At 38.0% G+C, this 24,924-nt stretch overlaps 1 protein-coding gene across 5 annotated transcripts in view; it reads right to left on the reverse strand.

The window, feature by feature from the left end:
* Nucleotides 1-2,044: 2,044 nt before the first annotated feature.
* The window catches only part of LOC122317360, a 45,136-nt gene continuing 22,256 nt past the window's right edge, over nucleotides 2,045-24,924 (reverse strand). For all 5 annotated transcript variants that reach the window (XM_043134407.1, XM_043134410.1, XM_043134409.1 and 2 more), the window contains 15 exons: nucleotides 23,128-23,226; nucleotides 22,880-22,995; nucleotides 22,684-22,802; nucleotides 22,120-22,190; nucleotides 21,880-21,985; nucleotides 21,039-21,178; nucleotides 20,728-20,886; nucleotides 20,548-20,651; nucleotides 20,202-20,377; nucleotides 19,597-19,786; nucleotides 6,102-6,201; nucleotides 4,794-4,962; nucleotides 4,296-4,378; nucleotides 4,065-4,141; nucleotides 2,045-2,522 (listed from right to left, as the gene is read on the reverse strand). In XM_043134407.1, the coding sequence (XP_042990341.1) occupies nucleotides 2,351-2,522; nucleotides 4,065-4,141; nucleotides 4,296-4,378; nucleotides 4,794-4,962; nucleotides 6,102-6,201; nucleotides 19,597-19,786; nucleotides 20,202-20,377; nucleotides 20,548-20,651; nucleotides 20,728-20,886; nucleotides 21,039-21,178; nucleotides 21,880-21,985; nucleotides 22,120-22,190; nucleotides 22,684-22,802; nucleotides 22,880-22,995; nucleotides 23,128-23,226 (1,881 nt within the window). In that variant the 3' untranslated portion in view covers nucleotides 2,045-2,350. The remainder of the gene's footprint in view (nucleotides 2,523-4,064; nucleotides 4,142-4,295; nucleotides 4,379-4,793; nucleotides 4,963-6,101; nucleotides 6,202-19,596; nucleotides 19,787-20,201; nucleotides 20,378-20,547; nucleotides 20,652-20,727; nucleotides 20,887-21,038; nucleotides 21,179-21,879; nucleotides 21,986-22,119; nucleotides 22,191-22,683; nucleotides 22,803-22,879; nucleotides 22,996-23,127; nucleotides 23,227-24,924) is intronic.

Below are 24,924 nucleotides of genomic sequence, written 5' to 3' on the forward strand. Positions count from 1 at the left end.
AAAACAAAATAGAATGAAAAATATCCCAAACCCATGAGTCAAATCAATTTCGATGAAACAATATCAACCTTCAATAACCCATCCACAAACATGCAACAAAAGAACAAAAGGCAAGGAAAGAAACCCATTGATCATAAATCTAGATACCCAGCTTTGAAATTTCTGTAAGACATTTAGAAGCCCATAAACCCATAGATTTATGATCCACATGAAAGATTGTCCAGATTATAATTAGCCATAAGAGTGGGTGAGGTTCGGGGTGAGCATGTCCTAGCACGAGAATGTTATGTGTAGGAATTGAAACCAAGGTCCCAAGATCCATGCAGTCGACGAGTCAGGCTATAACCACATCCTGCCACTCTTGCTTGAATACCCTGCAATAGAGGGAGAGATCCAAGATGAGTAGACCATCAGGCAAGTAGAGCCGAATGAGCCGCTTGAGTTAATACCCCTGGACCCGAGTCACCGTGAAGCAACAACTAGGGGTGTAACCGGTCCGGTTCGGTCCAGTTTTAGACAAAATCTAGGACTGAACCGGTAGGCACCGATTTTACATTTTTCAAAACCGATTACACACCGATTACCCTCCTAAACCGGTATTCTGGTTTTACCGGTTTCCGGTCCGGTTTTCCGGTTTTAATAAAATATATATTTATTATAAAAAAAATCTGTTTATAAAAAAAAAAAACTGCTATGTCAAAAAATTCTACTTAAAAAAAAAAACTACTATATAAAAAGACTGCTATGCAAAAAAAAAAAAAGTGCTATGTAAAAAATTTATGCTATTAGTATAGCTTTGGTATGGCTTTATATAAATTATATGCTAATATATATAATTTATATTTATCTACTAATGTCTTATGTACTTATCAAAAAAATATAAAGAGTTTTAAGTGTATTAGGCCATTAAAATTTAGTAATAATATTTGAGTGATTTTCTTTCTTTTTAAGTTCTTACTTCTTATGAATCTATGATAAAATGTTATTAATAAATAATATATATTTATAATATTACATATTTAAAGCATATGATCAATTAAATTTTTATGTTTGAGATTAAACTTTTATTTTATAAATTAAAATAACACTATCTTATATATAATTATAATTTATATTATTATATATTATATATAAAAAATTATATATAATATAAAATATATAACATATAATATTAAATAAATAAAAAAATATACACATATTAAATAGTACCGGTCCGGTCTAAAAATGGCCGGAACCGAAACCGGACCGGTTCCGGCCAGTTTTTCATTTTATGAAACCGGTTCCGGATTGGACCGATTCAAAACCGGCACAACCGATCCGGTCCGGGCCGGTCCGGGCCGGTTTTCCGGTTAAAATTTACACCGCTAGCAACAACCAGAATTGGCAACTAAATGGCTCTAAATATTTAACTCGAACTATCTCACTACTATTTACAAATTATCTTACTAATATTCACAAAATTCTTATCTCATCTCACTCCCTAAACCTTCCCTATGTTTTATCATATGAATATGCCAATATATTATTTTTACACTAACAGATATGTGTAGCAACGTGCTCGCCGGAAGATGCACAAGCAGAAACTTTGAGAAAATCTAATTCAAGTCACTTGTGATAGGATACTGTCAATTACTGCAAGAAAGATACTATTGCAGTAAATCATTGACCTACCAAAACAAACCATCTCTAAAGTTTAGATCACGTATCTTCAGATTTGATTCATCAGCTTCTATTTCACATTCACTTTTTCTCATATAAATTTTGATCGTTCCAGTTGGTTAATTTCTATACCAGTTGCCTTCATATTTATTTTTAGAGATGAGATAAGATAAGTTGAGATTATCAATTAAAATATTTTATTTTAACATTATTTTTATATTAAAATTTGAAAAAATTGAATTATTTACTTTATTTTGTATGAAAATTTAAAAAAATTATCATGATTAAGTAAGATGAGAAGGATGAGATGCTTTATGAAAATAACATCAAAAATTGTGAAGGGAGACTGCACATAAGAAACCGGGTTCTGCACGTAACTATGCAATTAGAGGTAAAATTACTGCTTCCCATTGTCAATACGAGATGTACGAATTTATTACTCAAAATGTATGCACCTATGATATAATGACATGAAACAAGGTTAAAACATGATTCAGGTCAGTGAGAATTTGAGAAAAGGGCTAGAAGTCAAACAAATCCATTCTAAATGTTGGCTGGGTGGCTATTTCACCGCATTGTATTCCTATTTTTCCCGCAGACCAACATTCGAATACAGTTTGTTTTTAAAAAATTTAGCCTTACATTCCTTCAATAACACAATGTTCTACGGTCATTACCTTTTCTCAGAAACTCAATTAATTTTAGGCTTTGGTCGTTTTGGCCTCAACACAATATAGAGGATGCCTAAAACAACCAAGAAAGCAGGAATTGTAGTCACGTCGAACACTACATGTACTTTTCTTTCCTTCATGCAATGAATTGGGTGGAGAAGGGCTATAGTTGCATTTACTTGATCAACAAACCTGTGAGAGATGAAATTCAGAAATAAGCCATCTTTACGTACAAACGAGTCAAATGCTTGCCTTTGCTATTTCAAATTCTATTTTCAAGTATGAAAGGCAATCGTTCAAATTGACTTTCTTACAAGACAACCCACAAGAATGACACCAGTTATTAATTTAGTGACAAGAAATGCTCAGAAGAGCATTAAACAAAACAGGTCTAGCGTTCTTGTTATACAACCTTGTATGACACGTATCTCTGCCCAACTGAGCAATTAGGAAGTAAATCCTACATCTCAAGGTCTAATTGAATTCGGGACTAATAAGAGATAGAAGGGAAAATTCTCATAAACAGCTTCCTTGATCATTTTTCATCATTGTCCTTCCCGTAGTTCTATCTAATATACAAACAAACTGTCCCGAAGAGATTTGAAAATAGCCCAATTTCTAATAACATAGAAAAATGTTTTTACACAAGATGCAAACAAGTATGAAACTTGATAGAGCTAGAAATCATCAGGGCATACAATTCAAGAGCCCACGGCAATTCAGGTGAAGTTCAAATTGTCGACCTTGGGTTGAAAAAATTACACCTTACCCATCTGAGGTAATTATTGTATTTAGGCTTTCTTTTCAGGGTACATGTTCTACAGTGGATTTTAAGCATTTGGGACTGGAAAAAACTATCAAAAGATAAATATGTAGGTAAGGATGAAGATCCCCTAGAATTCTTAGGAAGTTCTACCAGGTGGATTTATCCAAGTATCAACCACTATTCTCAAATTCTATGGCAAGGATTTTGCCACATCAGCAGTTATCACTTTCAAATTTACCATATTAGTATTTTTATGAGTAAAAGATTTTATTCGTTCAAACAGAATTGATCACATTGGTAATTACCATGTTTAGGACACTGAATTTGAATTTAAAGATGATACCTACCTACCTACCCTCCCTCCCTCCCTTGGGTCTCTGTCTGAATCTTTGGGTTGATTTGGTTCCCTCGTACCCTTACTTGGGATGATTTGTTTTGTTTTTGGGTTGATTTGTTTGATTTTGAGTTGATTGGGTTTTGATCGGCGGGAGATCCGGGCAATGGGCAGTGCAATCTGCCCGCCCGTTGGATAGGAGCTGAGCGCGGGGATACAAGGGCAGAGTTGAAATCTGCCACACCACCCAGGTGGGGGCAGGGTGCAGGGAAGGTGGCTACGCGCCTGTTTGGGGCAGGTAGCACCTACAAGTAACACTTACCAATATTTAAAAATGATATGAGTATATGTATTATATGGCTTGGTTTCTGAAGTCCAGGTCCTTTTAATATTGACATGTCTAGAGACCAAATAAACAAGCACCATAAACTGTTGTCATGCACTTAACGTACACTGCTCCACGAATAGTGATTGACTACTTTCTAGGGACAGCAGGAATGTTTAATTACGCGAAGCTTAAACCACACAGGCACATAAAGTTTTTTCTTTCTTTTTTTGCTCAAGGAGATTTTCATTAACCCACTATTGATGACCAATGGTAACAAGAAATTAAGGTTCAGGTTCAAGTGCCTACCCTTTCGATGCTTCCTCTAGGATATATAGCAGTCTTAGGGCATCCACATAACGCAATTCTCCAGTAACAGTTGAAACCTGAAAAGCCACATTTTTCTATACGATTGTAAAAGTGAAGAGATTAAACAAAAAATGAAATAAATATAATAATATATGACAACAAAAGAAGAAACCAGAGAAATACTAAAGGGCAGAGTAAATACTGACAGCAGAATAAGAATAAGCTACTCACCCTTCTCCACAAGCTTACAACGTAATTATATTTGCTCACTAGCTCACGCTCCTGACCCTGAAAGAGTTGAAAGGTATTTTCCACTGGTTTTTGGTTAAGTTTCTATCAATTGAAACTAGAAGAAAAGTTTTATTGCACAGTAGAAGAAAACTTAACAACTTTTAAATACATCGCTATATACTCACGTAAGTTAAAAAAAACAGAGAGGGAGAGAGAGGAGAGAGGGGCCATAACTTAAGGTAATGCAGTTGAGTACTAAATACATAAAGCTGCTGCCAGACCAGATCCAATAACATCTAACAAGGAGATCTTATATGGATTGGTAAACTAGGTTTGCCTTCCTCATCTCACCATTCTACTGAGTATTCCGACTTTTTTCAGAAAGAAAACTTCGTACTGTTCATTTGTTGCAATACTTTTTTTCATTAGATAATTTATTAATGAGCACAAAGTCACTATCCAAATACATATGGGACATACAGCTAATTGAAAGGATACTTGTATGCTCCATGACTAGAAGATGAATGGCTGAATTAACCAGTTGAATAGACTCTTCAAGCGTTGTGATGATATAGCTCCGGGCAATTGTATCAGACTGAAACTGTGATATATGCCAGCCTTGAGAAGTAACAGAAAAAGGGTTGCATCCTACCGACCATATCCAATCCTGCCAAATTGCAGACGTTTATTTTCTAAAAATAGCAGTTCAACCAAATTATGACAGGAAATGCAAACTTCCACAGACAAAACTTCCAAAAGCCTCAGCATAAATGAGTGTACACGTGCACTCCCACACATACAAAGACAAAAGCACATACCCACAGAGAGAGAGAGAGGTATAATCAAAATTTAAAACGGTAAACATACAGGAATGCCACACAGATATTAAAGCTATTAGTAATTCAAGCACCAGTCCCTAATGAGAAGGCTATACAAAAGCATGTATGGCATTTACATATTAAATCCAATCTTTTACTTATCAAAACAATATTAAACCTAACCTTTTACTTTATTCCGTATGAGTGTTTCTATTAATGCAGTGAGCATTGAGTAACACCCCCACCCCAAACCAAAATCCATTTTTAGGATACAACAAGAATTTGTATTCTCAAATTATATCAGAAGGATTTGCAGTCATTGTGGAAATCATCAAATGATTCTGTTGATACATTCGTGCAATTAAACATGTGGAACTCATCAAATGATTCTGTTGATAAATTGGCGTAATTAAACATTTTACAATCAGTAAACTAGATTTATTATCATAAACTATATTTTCCAACAAAATAGATCTTATCAAACCATGATCATGAGAAAGTGCATAAATATACTCCCTAAATATAAGTGTGTGTAGGAAGTCATGATTAGCTGATGAATTAGTAGTTGTTGTTCTTGTTTCTTTAGTACCTTTAGTGTTTCCCATACCTGTCATGTTCCTTGACAAAAGTGGAAAGAGAGGGATTCAAACCCTCGGTACGAAAAACCTGTACAAATTGAATTACAAATCGAGAGGAATCACAGATATCTGCTTCTAGCCAGAATAAGCATGCCTTTTACTTTATTACATGCGATCTTTCTCTCCACCCCCCCACACCCCCCCCGGGTGCGGGGGCCTAGATTCATTCATCTTTTCAGTGCATGCCTTAGAAAATGGAAGATCAATGCCAGCACAATAGGATCATCATACAACCTCATCATTACAGTCAGAGGGAAAACTAACTAGACCTGTCAGTGCTACTTTGATTATAAAATCATTATAAAACACAATGCATCAGTATAGTTTTCTCATAGTGACATATGACATACCTCAATAGCAGTTCCATGAGCTTGACTGTAGACAAGATGAAGAGGAAGCAAACCAGCAAGATGCTCTGAGGCAGCAGCCAATGCAGCTTTTATGGGCCTCCTGATTTTGGGGGCATAAATAAATATCATGACTGGTGATGCCTCTTGTACATAAATAACATCTGTCAATGCTAATTGTACCGGGTAAAAGTTAACTATTGGTAATATAATTGTACACCAATTATCTGGGTTAAATCAAACATCTTTTTTTTTTTTTTTGGATGTCGGGGAACCTCTCCAAGGCAGGGCCCTTCGGACCCACCCCTGCAGAGTAAACCCCCGTCCTGTGCACTGCACCCTTGAGAGTTTCCCTACACGGAACTGGTTAAATTGGTGGCTTTCCACTAGGGGGTGTGGCCCCAAAGGATTGTTTGCACCCATGAGGTGTTGAACCTTGGACCTTGAGGGGAGTGATACCCCAAGACCAAGGTTCCAATGTCGATCTTTAAAAAAAAAACAACGAATGAAATATAAATAGCCAAAAAAGGACATAAAAAAAAAAAAAAATAAGGACATATCAGATAGAAAAGGCATGTATTTAACTACAAACTGAGTCATCTTTCATAGAATAATGACAAAGGAAAAAATAAAATCCAAAATTAGCAGTCACTTATACTGTCTTTTCCATTCAAATTATAAAACTGTCCTTAGAAGCAGATTGATTGACTTTAATAGATCACAAGCTACCATTGCAAAAAACCTTGGGAGTACCACCACCTGAGCCTAAAACAATGGGGATTGTAGGATTCAAAGGACATAAAAAAAAAAAAAAAGCAATTTAATGTTGTAACAATTGTGCCAAACTAGACCTTGCCAGTAGTAGGAAAAGGTTTTACTTTCATTTTTTTATAAGATAAAATTTTATTGATTGAAAAATATGCGTAGCCCAAGTACATAGGAAGTATACATGGAGTACACCTACTGAAAAGGTTTCAATTTCATTGGTTACTTCCTGACACATTAATAAGTTAAACATAATAACAGAGCTAACATATATGGAAAAAGAAAAAAGAAAGAGAATGCCACTGTAGATATAGTAATATTTCCATAACTGTTTAGAGTTACGAAATACAAGGGTTTTGCCATTTTCTCTTTATTACTAAATTTAACTTTATCAAAAAATTTGAGAGAAAGGGGAAAAAAGAAGATATTTTCTACGAATCTGTAACGTGTCACCTAAGCATTTGAAATATACATATTCCGAAAATTTCCAAAAACATTTTAGCTAACATTATACATCAGGATGGTGAAACCAAAGAGAATAAAAAACTGAAAACCATGGAACTGCTTTGTTTTTTTTCAAGAAAAAAAATCACAAACAACATATTTCCGCTGGTTTTTCACTAAACTGGAAACAGAATAAACGTCTAAGGAAACATCATTTTTATTTGTTCTGAAAACAGGCGATTGCAAAAACCAATTTTCTGAAAACAGATTTTGAGAACAAGAATGGCAGTATTTTTTACAAATTTCAAAATAGAAAACTGTTCAGCTTTTTTCACAGGCGAAGGTAAATTTTATAAATAACAACAATATGCATAGCCCCAGTACACAGGTCATATACAAGAGAAATGCCTAGTTGGAATTAGAAACCGATACAAGGAAATCACAAAGGCTTAGTCGGTTAAAATCTTTATTGATCAGACAAAGGAACAAAGTTTTATAGAAAAATTCTTGCGTTCATCTAATGTCTGCTCACAATCTTTAAGTTTCTATCGTTCCTTTCCCTCTAGATCACCATGGTAAATAAACAAGAACCACTTTCTATACGGCTGCAAATTTGTACTACCATTTAATCCTCTCCCGGAAGCAAGAAGGTCAACTACCTATTTAGTATCTAGGCATAACCTATGCTAAACCAACTTTGCTGAACAAATCATACCACAGGGCATTTGGCAACCTCACAATGAAGTAGGAGATGGTTTCCCTTCCTTTCTGCACATACACTACCAATCCATGGCAATAACATGTCATTTCCTTAAATTATCTGTAATGAGGATCTTCACTGAATAAGCTATCCAAATGAAAATAAGCTTCTTTTCAGGCCGCCTTAGTCTCCCACATATTCTTCCAAGGGAATTCGTATCCTAAATAGTTAGGCCTGGTAGAATGAGCGAACAGTAAGCTTCCCTTTCTTAGATGGACTCCAAATAAGTTTTTCTACACCACCATTTATTTTCAGAGTACAATAGAATTTGTTTTTTATAAGTAAACGATTAAATTGATATGAATAGGCATCGCCCAAGTATACAAGATGGCATACAAAAGGTAAAACCTATTTAGGAAGAGGAAATGGAAACAAGAAATTCATGAAAATCGAGGCCACAAAAAATCTACAGCCGTGGCCCATAGAAAAAGAGTGCTGACAAAAAATAATCTAAGTTATTCTAATGAATGCTCCTTGTCTTCAAATGTCCGGTCATTTCGCTCCTTTCATATGCACCATTGAATACATATCGGAACCATTTTCCACACCACTGAGATTTGTGGGAGACCTCGTAGATTTGTCCAACTGGCCTTGAGCTCAATCATTGTGGCAGGCATCACCCAAGCTAGATCTAACTGCTGAACACTTCATTCCATAATGTTCTAGTGACCTCACAATGCAACAAGTGAGAGACATATAAAAAATGCCAGGCATAACCCTGCGTTTCTGTAAGTTATCCATTGTTAAGATCTTACCCAATGCTGCTACCCATACAAAAAATGCCACTTTGAAAGGCGCCTTATTATGCCAAATCCTTCTCCGTGGAAACTGAGTGTTCTGTAGTTGTGTGAGAGACTTATAAAAAGAATGGACCAAGAATGTACCTTTACAGGTGGGTATCCACCACATCATGTCAGCTCCTTATGTTCTTGGTATCATGGTGTATAGGAGACCAAAAAACTCCTCAATGCTGCCAATTTCACAATCTTGGGCTGCTTTGGTGAAATTCACATTCCATTGGACTAGGTCCCCAGAGAAATGCATACAATCAGCCACTGATGCATCTTTCTCATATGTAATTCTAAAAACTAAAGGTAATGAATCCTTTAGGATGTGATCTCCACACCACCAATTAGTCCAGAATTTTATTCTAGACCCATCACCCAACACCAACCGAGTGTGCCTAGCAAAAACCCCCACCCTCCTCTAATGTGCTTACATATTCTTACTCCATAAACCCTGTGAACCTCCCTAGTTTCCCCCCCCCCCCAACCAAAAAAAAAAAAAAAAAACACCACCACCTTCATATTTAAATTCAATCACCGACTTCCATAAGGTTTCCGGTTCCATGTTGTATCTCCACATCAACTTCCCAAGCAAGGCTCGATTGAAAATCTTCAACTTTCTAATACCCAACCCACCAGATGAGACTGGAGAGCATACCTTATCTCACTTGACTAGATGAAATTTGAATTCGTCTCCTAACCCACTTCATAGAAAATCACGATAAAGTTTCTCGATGCGGTATGCCACACTTGTTGAGATTGGAAATACAAATAAAAAATACGTTGGTAGATTAAAGAGAGTGCTTTTGAGTAGAGGAATCCTGCCACCTTTTGAAAGATACAATCTCTTCAAACCTGCCAATCTGTGTTCAATTTTCTCAATCACTGTATCCCAAATCGATATAGCCCTTGCAGTTGCCCCCAAGGGAAGACCAAGGTAATTCATGAGGGAGAGAGGAAACCTTACATCAAGAGTATTAACCAACTGTCGGATATTGCGAACATGAACTATTCGCACCAATTCTAATTTATCAAAATTCACTTTCAACCCTAATGTCACTTAAAAAACAAGTAATAATGCCTTCAATGATCAAATTTGGTTTTGTTTTGCCTCACAAAAAATCAGTGTATCATTTGCAAACAATAAGTAAGATATGTAAATAAAGCCCCTAGTAGGATTACCAACCGAGAAGCCATCAATAAAGCCACTGTTCACCAAGGCTAAGATCATATTGCTAAGGGCCTCTATAATGATGACAAATAGGAGTGGGGACAAAGGATTTTCTTGTCCTGACCTCAAGAGCTATTAAAGAAACCATTTGGGCTGTCATTCACCAAGACTGAAAACTTCGCCGTTGAAACACACCATCTAATCCACGAGCGCCAGTTCTCCCCAAAACCACACCTCCCAATAAAGTAGGAACTCCCAATTAAAATGATCATACGTCTTCTCCATATCTAATTTCCATAGGATCCCCAACTGAACAGATTTTAGCCTACTGTCCAGGCATTCATTGGCAATGAGAATTGAGTCCAAAATTTGCCTACCCTTCACAAATGCATTTTGGGGTTTGGTAATGATCCTCCCCAGGACCTCCCCTAGGTGATTTGTGAGCACTTTCTATATGATCTTATACATCCCATTCACAAGACTAATGAGTTGGTAATCTTTCACCTTCGATGCCCCAATCTTCTTGGGAATGAGTGCAACAAATGTGGCGTTATGGCATTTCTCAAACTTCTCAACCAAAAAAAATTCATGGAATTCTCTCATTAAATCCTCCCTCATCACATCCCAACATGTTTGAAAAAATCCCATGGAAAAACCATTTGGGCTAGGTGCTTTATCTTTGACCATTCTCCTCACCACACTGTGAACCTCCGTCTCCTTAAAGGGCCTCTCCAACCACGAGGCATGCTGTGTATCAATGGACTCAAAAGTTAGTCCATCAAGTTTTGGCCGCCATACCACGTGTTTAGTAAGCAAGTATTCAAACAATCCAGCAACATGCTCCCTAATCACGGGAGCCTCGACATAGTCCACCCCATCTATTTTCAACATCTCAATGTTGTTAGTTCTCCTGTGAGAGTTGGCCACTCTGTGGAAGAACTTTGTACTTTGGTCTCCTCATTTCAACCACAATGCTCTTGATTTTTAATGCCAAGAGATCTCCTCCAATAACATAACCCTATCTAACACTACCAATAACTTAGCCTTCCAAGAAACTTCCTTCGAGGAAAGAAGCTGAACCTCCTGCGTCCTCTCTACCTCTTGAAGCTCCTCCAACATGGACTTTTTACAGTCACCTACATCACCAAAAGATTGAGTGTTCCATAGCTTTAAATCATTCTTTAGAGTTTTCAATTTACCTGCAAAAATGAAACTAGGGGTGCCATGAATATGATAAGAAGACCACCATTGCTGGACCCTTTCCACAAAACCTTCAGTTTTCAGCCACATATTCTTGAATTTAAAATACTGACGCCCTCCTTTAATACCCCCACAATCTAATAATAATGGGAAATGATCCGAACAAAGGCGAGACAGCCTTTTTTGGCAAAGGTCCAGATAGTGGGTTTCCCAGTACGATGAAACTAAAAATCTGTCCAATCTAGACCACATGTGATTATTGGACCACATATAAGCACCTCCCATGAGAGGGATATCCACCAATCCCAAGTTGAAAATACACTCCGAGAATTCTGTCATTGCTGGTCGTAATCTGCTGTCTCCTAAACGTTAACTTGAGAACCTTATAACGTTAAAATCACCACCTATGCACCATGGTAAATTCTACCAACCATGGACTCCACAAGTTCTTCCCACAAGAATCTTCTACTGCTGTTCAGATTCAGCCCATAAATGCTAGCGAAAGCCCATACAAAATTATCATCTACACTCTTAGATGAACATGCCAATGTATACTCCCCAATAAATTCCTCCATTTTCTCTACCACCCTTATATCCCACATTACCAAAACACCTTTTGAAGCCCCATTAGACGCAAGATAGGCCCAATCCACATATGTACAGCTCTGTTAAATCCAAACAATTCTCCTTGGAATAAATTTCAGCTTAGTTTCCTATAAACACACAATATCCGCCTTCCACTCATGAAGCAGATTTTTTACCTGAAGGCGCTTATTTGCCTCGTTGAACCCTCGGACATACCAAGATACTATTTTGGGCTTCATAAATATGGAGCTTGTCCCCTCCCTTTGGCCCTTTCTTTACTTAACTTGAGCTACCCTCATAGTTTAAAGACCATGTTAGCCTCTTTAGTTCCCGCTGTTTTTTAGAACTTGATTTCTTTAACTGACCATGTCCAACTTCAATGGTTGTTAGTAAAGCCATAAATTGTTCATTGAAAGCTTTACACTCAATTCATACACAATGCTGGATTTCCTTTTCTTTATGCAACACCCAATTAGAGACACTAAACTAATCTGGCAATAGGTATTTTAGCATTATTGGGTCCCCCCCAACTCAGAGGAATCACTTGTGACAACTAGCATCCTTGAAGGCCTTGCAGATTCACCCCCCCCCAAAACCCCCCCCCCCCCCCCCCCCCCCAAAAAAAAATTGCTCCCAGGCTCTAAAAATAGCTCATGGGCTACATCCAGCGAGTAAAAACCACTCGCCGGCAAAGCTACCTACTGAATATCGAGAGAACGCTCTCCTCTGTCTGTTAGCCTTGTCTGTCCTTACTGGGACTAAGGATCAACGCTTAGTTTTGCAGTAGCCCTAGGATTAGTTTCGACTTCTTCCAGCGACGTCATTATCTCTGTCGTCTCCCCCTACTGCCTCCTGCTGGTAGAGGGGCTAGCCTCACTTCCCTCCCTGATTCTCCATACAGGCTGGGCCCCTACTTTGGTTTTGCCCTTGACAAGCCCCATGGGCTATGACCCACAGACCTAGCCATTAGTCCCTTCGGTCATAGCCTTTTGGCCCTTATAATTCGTAAGGCCCACAAAGACTTCAGCTTGCCCCACGAGTTGTGGTCTACAACCTTGTCCATGCCCTATCTCGTGGTCCAGGCTAAGGCCCACCCCTTATCTTCCTCAACGCACCGGATCAACAAATTAATTTGATCCTGTAGTGCCTCCACCTGTGCTTGCATTTTTTGTAAGGTATTGTGCACGCCTCTCTTTGGTAGGCCGACAAAGGACTTGACACAACCTCCTTCCCTCTGCATAAGTACTGTACTAGTGAGCTTAGGAGCCATTTTTGACTTCTAGTCGTTGCCATGAGTTGCCCTACTGCTAGTGACTCCACCCCTGTATTGTTCCTTGGACTGCACCAGTGCCGTCGACTACACCAAAGCCTCCCTGTATGACTGATTTTGCTTATTGGTCATCACCTTTGGTAGCCTCTATAGAATCCCACCTCCATTGTGTTTCACATCTTTTTCCTTTGAGATAAGCTCCCTCATTGCAGCTGCCATCCTCCTCCAGCCCCTCCCCTCCATGTCTTCGGGAATGAAGGTAAAGTTACACCTTCCACCATCACCATATTCCACTAGCGCCATAAATCTACAGCGAGCATTTGAGCACCTATGTGCTATGAAACTTCTATCATCTTCCCTTGACGTAACATACATCTCCTTCATCCCACCCCTCAAACATTCCTCCAATATTCTAATAAACCATTGCACCATCACTTTCCCAAGTCGTATCTCCTTCATTATGTTCCAACTCCTTTATGTAATGAGCAAAGAGCCTCCCTCTCTTATCAAAATGAAATCTTTTGATTCAATAACTAGCTTTTTCGAGCCTCCCATGATTACTCTAACTCACCTACACTCTATATTCAAACGTAAAACTCATCGGAATTTTGGGTGTAAAGAGAGCATTTTGGATGTACGAAAACCCGGATATATTCTAGTAAAATAGAATGAAAAAACCTTTTTTATTTTTTATAGTTAATAAGAGAATTTTATTACCATGAATAGGAAAAGCCCAAATACACAGGAAATACCTAATTCACACTAGAAACAAAAAGAGGCTAAAGCCAATCATGAAAATTATAGCCATTCAATACAAGAGCCTCAGCCCAAATATGCAAAGTACTAAAGAAAAAATTCCTAAGTTCTCCCATTGAGCGTTCTCTATCTTTGAAGCACCTCCCATTCCTCTCCAAACATAAGCATCACATCAAGCACAAAGGAATCATCTTCCATACGGCAGCAACACATTTTCTCCGCTCAAAACCTTTCCAACATGCAAGAAGATCCACCACTTCCTTAGGTATCACCCAATCAATACCCGTCCGACCAAAAATCTCATTCCACAAAGTCTTTGCCACCTCACAATGAAGAAAAAGATGGTCAATAGATTTACCATCTTTCTTGCACATGAAGCACCAATCAACTACACATTCCACGCTTTTTTAAGTTGTCCATGGTCAAAATTTTACCAAGAGACCAACCAACAGAAAAACACCACCTTACTAGGTACCTTCACTCTCCAAAAGCTTTTCCAAGGGTAATCATAGCCACAATGACAGGTTAACGCCTTATAAAAGGAACTATCTGAAAATCCGAAATTTCCTGCATGAACCCACAACAAACTATCCTCCCTTCCCTGGTCAATCTTCAAATTATAAAGTCTTCCAAAAAAAATCAGAAGCTATGTTCACTTCCCGATCATGCACATCTCTAACAAAATCTACATTCGATTGAAAATTATTATTCATACAAGAAAAAGAATCAGCCACTGCAGCATCTAAATCCCTAGCAATCCGAAAAAGTTAAGGGAAAACAATCTTGAGAGCTGAATCCCAATACCAGATTTCATGCCAAAAAAGTAGTGGGCACTTCCAACATATGTTGTCGGAACCGCATGCATGGAGGCCTACTGTAGATGGTTTAGCCTTTGAGGCCATTGGCCAAAATAGTAGGGTTTGGCTGGAGAGACCATTTGAGAGGAAGAGGTACATCAAGTAATCAGGAAGATGAACAAAGATAAAGCTCTAGGCCTGAATGGATTCACCATGGCTTTTTTTCAGACTTGTTGGGAGGTGGTGATAGAGGATGTAATGCTGATTTTTCAGGATTTTTTCACTCATGGCAAATTTGAAAAAAGTCAAAATGCTACTTTTATTGCTCTAGTTCCTAAAAAGGCTGGGGCAATGGAGGTACTTGGCTTTAGACCGATCAGTCTTGTGGGCAATGTGTACAAATTACTTTCAAAAGTTCTTGCTAATAGAATGAGCACAGTCATGAAGAAGATCATCTCTAAATCTCAAAATGCCTTTGTGAAAGGGAGACAAATTTTAGACTTGGTTTTGATAGCCAATGAATGCCTGGATAGTAGAATCAGGTCGGGAGTCCCAGGTATTTTATGCAAACTTGATAACGATAAGGCATATGATCATGTAAACTGAAAATTTTTTATATTTATGCTGAGTAGATGTGCTTTTTGGGAAAAGATGGAGGAAGTGAATAAGACATTGTGTGTCAACAATGCGCTTCTCGGTTTTGGTAAATGGTGATCCAATGGGATTCTTTAATAGCTCACGGAGATTGCATCGAGGAGATCCATTATCACCTCTCTTATTTGTTCTGGTAATGGAGGCTCTAAGTAGAATGGTATCGGCTGCAGTAGTGGGAGGACTTTTTTCAGGCTTTTCCGTGGGGGATACCCATGGCTCCACCATTATTTCTCATCTTTTGTTTGTAGATGACACTTTGTTATTTTGTGAGGCAGATGCAAGACATATTCAATCTTTGAAGGCTATCTTACTGTGCTTTGAAGCAATTTCCGGGTTGAAGATTAATCTTGCTAAGATGAAGATGGTTGCGGTTGGTGAGGTAAGCAATATTAGAGGGTTGGCTAATATCTTGGATTGTGTGGTTTCTCCGTTGCCTTTGAAGTATCTTGGTCTCCTGTTGGGGGCTTCTTTCAAAGCTAAGGCAATTTGGGAGGGGGTGTTAGAAAAATTTGAGTGTAGGTTGGCTGGGTGGAAAATGGTGTACTTATCAAAAGGGGGGCGGATCACACTTATCAAAAGTACTTTATCCAATCTTCCCACATACTACTTATCCTTATTTCCCCTCCCCACTAATATTGCAAGGAGGATAGAGAAATTCTAGCGAGATTTTTTATAGAAAGGTATAGGAGATGAGTCCAAGTTTCATTTGGTGGGGTGGGAGAAGGTATGTTCTACTTAGAGAGATGGTGGCTTGGGGGTGCGGAATGTGAGGGCTTTTAATAAGGCTCCATTGGGTAAATGGATGTGGCGTTATAATTATGAGATGGAAGTCTTATGGAAATGGGTGATTGACATGAAGTATGGTAGTGAACGAGGGGGTTGGTGCTCCAAAGAGGGTAGGGGGTCATATGGAGTGGGGTTATGGAAGTATATAAGGAAGGGATGGGGCTCCTTTTTCAGTAATACCTTGTTGTGTTTGAGGGATGGTAATGGGATTAGTTTTTGGACAGATGGGTGGGCGGGAGACATGGCTTTAAAAGATGCTTATCCTACAATTTTTAGTATTGCTCCAAAAATAGAAACTACGGTGGCTGATTCGAGGATAATCAATCAAGGCTCTCAGGAGTGGAATATTAGCCTTACCAGGGATGCTCATGATTAGGAAGTGAATGCTCTGGTGGAATTTTTTAACTTGCTGTATAATGTTCCTATTGTTGCCACAACTGAAGATGTGTTGGCATGGAGTCCTTCTAGAAAAGGGAAATTCTTAGTTCGCTCTTTTTATGAAGTTATTACCTTGCAAAAAAGGAACAATTTCCCTTGGAAGAATATTTGGAAAAGTAAAGCACCCACCAAGGCCGCATTCTTTGTATGGACAGCAGCTTTAGGGAAGATTATGACCATTGATAATCTTAGAAGATGTGGCCTCATAATTATGGACTGGTGTTGTTTGTGTAGAAATAGTGGTGAAACGGTGAACCACTTACTCCTACATTGTGAGTTTGCTCATGAGATATGTAATTACTTTTTCAATAGAATGGGAATAACATGGGTAATGCCAGGTAGGGTGGTTGATCTTTTAGCAAGCTGGAGAGGGATCACTGGGACACCACAGATCGCAATGGTGTGGAAGATGGCTCCAATATGTATTTTTGGTCTATTTGGAACAGAAAAAACGAGACTTTTTTAGGATCATGAACATTCCTCGGAAGAGTTCTGAAGTTTTTTCTGGAAGACTTTGCTCTTGTGGGCTATTGCTCTAGATTTTAATGGCCACAGCTTCCATGATTTCCTTGTAACTATTTCTAGCTTTTAAATAAGTGTATGCACTTGTAAACTTCCAGTATACCAGGGCTATGCCCATCCTTATATCAATAAAATAACTTATTACCTATAAAAAAAAAAAAGAAATATTTAGTGTGTCCATGTTGCTAGATCCCATGGAAGATGCAGTAAGAAAACGTTTGTCCTCTATAGTTGACATCATTTTTGTAAGAGCTTCCATAATTATGATAAAAAGTAACGAGGACAATGGATCCGTGATACCTCATATGATAAGAATAAGAGTAGGTGGTATATGAGATCCCACATTGTTTGGGAAGAAGAAGTTCTTGCTCTTTATAAGGCCCAAATGAGGCTCTAATTGTATCATTGACTAGTCAATTTAGACTATAAGCCATGTGGTTTGGGTCTTCCATTAGGGTGTTATAGGATCACTCATCTGAAACCCTAGGAGCTACTAAAGAAACCCTATGGGAAACCATTCACAAATAGCAAGAAGCATGCCAAGATCTACAATGTTATCCCCGAAGCCACATCTTCCTAGCATATAATACAGGATTTCCCAATTGACATGGTCATAGGCCTTATTCATATCTAATTCGCAAAGTAGCCCTAGTTCCCCTAAGCTGAGCCTACTATCGAGGCATGCATTGGTTATAAGCACTGAATCTACGATATGTCTACCTCTGCCGAAGGCATTTTGGGGTTTGGAATGATGTTCTCCATTAGCATACTCAATCAATTGGCAAGTACTTTAGCTAGAATCTTGTATAAATGATTCACAAAGCTTATAGGATGATAAGCTTTATGATTGACTACCCCAACAATTGCAGAATAACTGCAACAAAGGTGGCATTGAAACTTTTTACAAACTTATCTTAAGTGTGTGACTCCTGGAGTACTCTCAAAATGCCTTGCTTAATGACATCTCAGCAAAATTTTAAAAATTGCCATAGTAAATCCATCTGGAATCTGTGCTTTGTCACTAGCCATACTTCTTAGTTCTCACCACTTTGTGAACCCCGTTCTCTTCAAAAGGTCTCTAGCCACATGGCTCTCTCTTGATCTATAGTCTCAAATGCTAGTCACTCCAACTCAGGCCTCAAAGAACACCATTTGTAGAGCAAGTTTCCATAATATTGAACAACATGATCCCTTTTCTCGGGTCCTTATCATCAAGCAGCACTATTGCCACCTTAAGCCCAAAGTTTCCCTTCACATTTCTTTTAAAGCTGATCTTTAACCTGATCTAGCCCCCTTCTATCCAAGCCCAGTTCAACCCCTTCAATAAAATCATCACCTTGTCACATATGTCCAGCAACAGGTTTCTCCACCCATCAAGGTAACTGTTAATCTCTATGGAATCCACCTGGCCTCCCTTGGCATCCCATCTGGGGGGCCGATAGGGATGTCAGTCATGTTGGGTCACCAAGGTTCGGGTTGGGTTATTTGGGTTCAGATCATCAATCAATCAACCCTAACATGACCCCAATAACAAAGAGTGTTATTCGAGTTTGTGTTGGGTCACGAGTCACCCATCTTTTTTCCATTCTTCATAACTATATAAACATTTTATAATAGATTTACTTCAATTATTATATGTAATTTTCATGAGTTTTTCTTATATGTAATTTTCATGAATTCAGAGCTATACCAAGCTGTAGCATGCATCGATAATATAGATAGGACTAAGAATATATGATAGATTCAAAATATTTGACTTTTTATGAATTCGAATATATATTAGGTACTAAAAATAAGTCACTTATCTTCTAAATTTGAAAAACCAACAAATTTCTACAAACTCAAAAAGGAAACCTAGTATATTACGGCACTTGAGCTCCTTATCGATAGAGGTGATACAGACCAGAGTGAATTTTGACTATCTCACAGCAGTAAATTACATAACGTAGAGGGAGATTCTACGATTTTTTAGAATTTTAATTTTTTGGATTTTGATTTTGGAAGATTTTCAAATCTAATATTTCTTACAATACAAAAGGGATTATAAACGATTTCAAGATTTTCACTTTTCAACAATTGTAGATTTTTGGAACGAATTCAATTATCAAAGTAGATAGTTGAGATATTCTTGCCATTTCATTAATATTCTGGGTCTAACAGTCACTAAAAATTAATTCATGTATAGTTAAGACTTTGAAGATCTGTACCATGGGAAAACCTACTAAGGAAACCCTTAAAAATTAAGAGCTTAGAATATTGAGAAGTAATGGAAGAAGAGACAGTGAGAGGAGCTATTCTGCCATGAAACGCTGGAAGAAGCCATCAAGAGAGAGGGAACATGTGAAAGAGATATATAGTTTAAAAAACTGTTTTTAAAACAGGATCCAAAAATCATTTGGATGGCTTCTATAAATTTTAATGGGTTTGAACTTCAATGTTTTTCTTGTATCTTTTTCTCCTTCTAGGTAGGTGTCCCTATTCTGTGTACTTGAGTTGCACCTTTTGTGTTTTTTAATGAAGTTTTATTACTTAAAAATAAAAGAAATACATGTCTAAAATACCAACCTCAAATTCCACAAAAGTGAGTGCCCATTACAATGAAGATGACCCTCCAAAGATGAATCCTCTGACTGAACGACAATAATCATGTCAGAGAGTGCCTTTGCCTGATAATGCTTGTCAACCAACAATGGCTCACCATGAATGAACCAAAAGATTGGAACTTCAAGCGTGGATCTACTGTTGGCATGTGACCCTGAAATTTTTCAAATTGTAGCATTAGTACCAGAAATCAAACACACACACTCACACACACCAGAGGATCAAATTACATGTAACTCACCACGCACTGTTTTTCAATGGATCAACTTTTTAACAAAAACATGGAAGAGATACATGTTAAAGGGCCCACATTTCCATGTACTGGGTTGCCCCCCTCTAAGCTCTTAATAAAATGAATTTGATCAAAAGAAGAAAATGTTTGGCTCATATTTGCCACGCATCAATAAAATTACATATAAAGTCAACAACATACTCCAGGTTGCACAAAATTAACAGGATGGTTTGGTGATAAAACTAATAAAGAAATCGTATCACTGAGACAAATGTCAAAAAAATCATGTTAAATGAGCTTCAAGAGCAGATGACCATTTTAAGGCAGCAGAGAGAACCTTTGAGAGAACCATGATCATTCAGCCTCTGCAACTGATACTGGAGAATGGAAGAGTCAAGATATGTATGAATGGTTTTCCTATAAGTTCCATTAACAAGCAATAATGGGACAGCTGCTGCTCTTCGTGCCACTGAAAAGGCCATTGCCAAAGCAGGATCCTCAGACAGAGTTAGCCTACGAACATCATCCACATCAATAAAGCAGACACAGAAAAGCTTAAAGGGCCAGCAAATCTAGCACCTTCTCACCATATTAGTTCCAAAAGGCATAAATATATAACTAATGCAAAAGAAATTCCAAAAGCACATATTCAAAAAAATCAAACAACAATGATGGATGCATACACGTGCTCACTGAACATTGGTTTCTGAGAAGATAATAACAAAGAAGAAAGTCCATCCATAATGGCATTGCGATCCACAGGCAATTTTTTGATATTCCTTACTTTCTGCAACAAAAATATAAGAGTATGACAAAATTTGGTTTCACTAAAGCTTGTTTGAATTTATCAACATTAGCCATACCTCCTGTGTGATGAAAAACAATTGAAAGGATATCTTCTCATAATGATGGAAGGCCCCATCAGCAATGGAGGGTGATATAACATGTCGCATAGATCCCCACAATGTCGCACCTAAATGCGCAAGAAAAGTATCGCGTGCAACTGTGTAGTTTTGTAGCTCCTGCAAAGTTGTTAATTATTAATTCAGATAGATAGACTTCTCAGGTTGGAAAGGCACAATCCTCAAAACTAGAAAAATGCGCACATGATTGATAAGCTTTCAAATCACAAGGAAAATAACAAATGTTGTCAAAGACAGGCCACTAGGCATACCTCATAAGTATCACTGAACAAATTCCAACTCTCCATTCTCTTTAATGCCTCTATGGCCTTTCTCTTGTGACTTTCGTCATATTCTTCACCTTCAAAAGACTGGAGCTCATTTTTCAAATCCCTCATTCTCTCGTCAAGTTCTGAATTCATAAATTGCAAAAGATGCATGATTCACAAGCCACATTTGATGTGAAAGAAAAGATTTGCGAGAAAACAATCAAGTTGCACCAGATTTATTATATCATACAACAGAAACATTGCATGAAGATGGATATGAAACAAGATACATGACTTAAATAGTGGAAGATCAACTAGGTGTATCTAGACTGGCCAGAAAAGTGGAAACAAGAGCAGGGGGGTTTTTGTTGGTGAAAAAATAAAATAATATGTATTCAGATGGAATTTGGGAAAGGGATCAATACGCAAGGCTATTTTTGATATGCCTATCCTATTTAATTTACCATATTTTTTCATATTCAATATCTAATGTAAAGATTGTTTTAATAATCACCGAGCTTTTAAACCTGAAATGTTTTGACAAATGAAATAATATGATTTTGTCATTCCCAGATGCCACATAGCAGAGATACGAAAACCAAGCATGATTATGATATTATCTCTACTTCTAAGAATATCCAAAATTGCATGTAAAAGGAACGGGAACAATTTTGACTTACCAAACAGCAAAGAAGTTTATTACAAGCAAGTTAATAAAGTATCCCCTCATCCAACCCATATCCCACCCCCCCCCCCCCCCCCCCACCAAAAAACAAAAAAACCAATTTTTTCTGAAGAAAAAAAGAAGAAACTTTCCGAACTTTGCCATCACAAAGAAGATCACCTTCACAAAGAGCAAGCTTAACCTTCCTTCCCTTGCAATGTTTAAAAGCAAAAAGCTCATATATATCAATCTCCGCTAGAAGAATATCAATGGCCTGATGTTCTTTCTGCAACAATTGAATGCACAACGATTAAAACATAATACATGGGAGCCTCACAATCAGGTAAATTATTAACGTGAAGTATAAGAACTGAAAAATCTCCCAGTATTCAATTCTTATATTCACCACAAAGAACATACATCACCAAATACAGCAAACTTCTCCTGAATAGCATCTTGCAACCTATCTTCAGCCTCATCTTCAGAAAGTTCTGCATGCCACAAAAAAAGTCAAATTTAATTATAAAGGAAAACTAAACAACTTGTTTAAAGAGCTCAAACATGCATTATCTACAACAACATCTATTGCACCTTATTCTTTAGGTACTTAACCACCACTCTGACAGGATAACAGCATACCCAACAGAGTAGCATTAAAGCACCTCATTTACATAACAAGGCTCCATAAGGTTTCCGCAACATGGAGAAAAAGAATTTGTTTTATGAAGAATATACATACAAGAAAACAACCCATAACCATTACAGCCAAACAAACCATACAAGCCAACATACATTACAGTGTCTAAGACAGTCAAAGAGCATTTTTCCATTTTTCTCAGAATATTATAACATCAAACCCACAATATCATCTTTACAAACGGGCAGCATATTAATAAAAAAAAGGGGAAATTCTGACAAAAAAGGGAATCGTGCACACATCAGCACATACAAATAACAGAGCACTAATAAGAATTACAGTAGGACCTGAAACTGCACCAATTGTTTTTTCCACATTTGGTAAACTTAATTCTGTGCGCACACCTTCTCCACCAACAGCAGGTCCCCATGAGAAAGGGCCTGCACTTAAATCAATAAATGCCCACCTGATGCAGTAGATATTTCTGTCTTTATTAGCTTGTGGGAGAAAGGGGAGGAGAGAGAGGGCGAAGAGAGAATGAACCTGTCTTTTCCAATCCATGTATCTGTGAGACATTCAACATGAAAATCACTAAAATCCCTGGATTTTAATTCCTTTTCAAAAAGAAGCTTCATGTCTTCATTCTTCCCTTTCAATAACTTGAAATAAAGAGAAATTGAAAATAATTAAGAAAAAAATTAACCTCTAAAAAGCTTTCTTCTTCAACACTTCATTGGTATACACATAACATGCACACACACACACACACACACAGAGAAAGGACCATATACCTGTAAAACTTTGCTCTGAATAATATCTGCAGTATTTTTCCCTTGGTACAACCTCTCAACATTAGTCAGTGCATCTAGGCAAGTGTTGTACCATTCCCCCTGGAAATTATTATTGAGCTACGGTAGTATCTAAATTGTAATAATCGATGAAAATAAGGAAGGCTCTTAAATCCCAACAGAAAAAAGTAAGCTTGTGGTTAATTTTTTTTTAAAAGAAGCATGTTACTGATAATGATTTTACCAGGCAATTTCAACATTCGTAGGAAATTGAATTTTATATATTATCAGCCATGGAGGCAAACATTTGATAATTACAAATATAATCATATGGGCCCAAAAAATCTTTATTTTTTTTTTGAGAAAAGTAAGAAGATATATTCAAAAGAATAGGCAAAATGCCACGTTCAGTACAAAGAATGTCCTACACTACGTAGGATCAAAAGAAGTAAGAAACTCATGTAAATTCTGGCCATTAAAACTAACAGCAATAGCCCAAGTACAGAGAGTTCTAAAAAAGAAGACTTTCAGCTCCTCCCTTGATCTCTCTTTGTCCTCGAATGTCCGCTCATTGCGTTCTTGCCACACACACCACATAATGCATATCGGGATCATCTTCCAAATTGCCTTAATCTGGGTGTTGCCCCTCAAACCTGTCCAGCTAGCAAGAACCGCCACAACTGATTCCGGCATAACCCAACCCAAGTCTAATCTGCAGAAAACCTCGTTCCATAGCCCTCGAGCTACCTCACAATGTAATAAAAGATGGTCAACAGATTCTCCCCCCTTCTTGCACATACAACACCAATCTGCGATGATCACCCTTCATTTTCTCAAGTTATCCGTTGTGAGGATCTTGCCCAAAGAAGCGGACCACACAAAGAATGCCGCTTTGAGAGGCGCCTTGTGTCTCCAAAGCTTTTTCCAAGGAAACTATGAGGGTTGCCCTTGTGTTAGAGCCTTATAGAAAACACGGACTGAAAACATACCTTTTCCCGACGGTACCCACCACAACGAATCTAGAAGCTGAGCACTTGGTTTGGTTGAGTACAAGAGACTGAAAAAGGCTTCAAAAGTATCCACTTCCCAATCTTGGGCAGCCCTGCTAAAACTGATATTCCACTGAATTTGCTCCCCCATCACCACCATGACTTCCGCCCCTGATTTTTCTTTGTCGCTTGCAACCAAAAATAGTGTCGGAAATAAAACCTTAAGCGCGAAATTACCACACCAAGTGTCATACCAGAATTTGATCCTGTTCCCCTCTCCTAAACGAAGCCTCGTATAGTGAGAGAAAACCTCCCATCCCTGTCTGATATGTTTCCACAATCCCGCACCATGAGCCCCTCGCACTTCCTTAGAACACCAACCACCCCATAATTCTCCATACTTATTTTTGATCACCAACTTCCAGAGAGCTTCTGGTTCTCTGTGGTATCTCCACAACCACTTTCCAAGTAGAGCCTGATTAAAAATTCTCAGCTTTCTAATACCCAACCCCCCACTTGAGATGGGCTTACAAACCTGTTCCCACCTGACTAGATGAAACTTAAACTCCTCACCTATTCCGCCCCACAAGAAGTCCCGTTGTAGTTTCTCAATTCGAAGTGCCACCCTTGATGGAAGAGGGAACAGGGATAGAAAATATGTTGGGAGGTTAGATAGCGTACTCTTTATAAGCGTAACCCGACCCCATTTTGATAAGTACATTCTCTTCCAACCTGCTAAACGTCGCTCTACTCTCTCAATCACTGTATCCCATAACGCCACTGCTCTCGAGGGGGCCCCCAACGGAAGGCC

Source organism: Carya illinoinensis, chromosome 7 (assembly GCF_018687715.1).
Source record: "Carya illinoinensis cultivar Pawnee chromosome 7, C.illinoinensisPawnee_v1, whole genome shotgun sequence".
Lineage (NCBI taxonomy): Eukaryota > Viridiplantae > Streptophyta > Magnoliopsida > Fagales > Juglandaceae > Carya > Carya illinoinensis.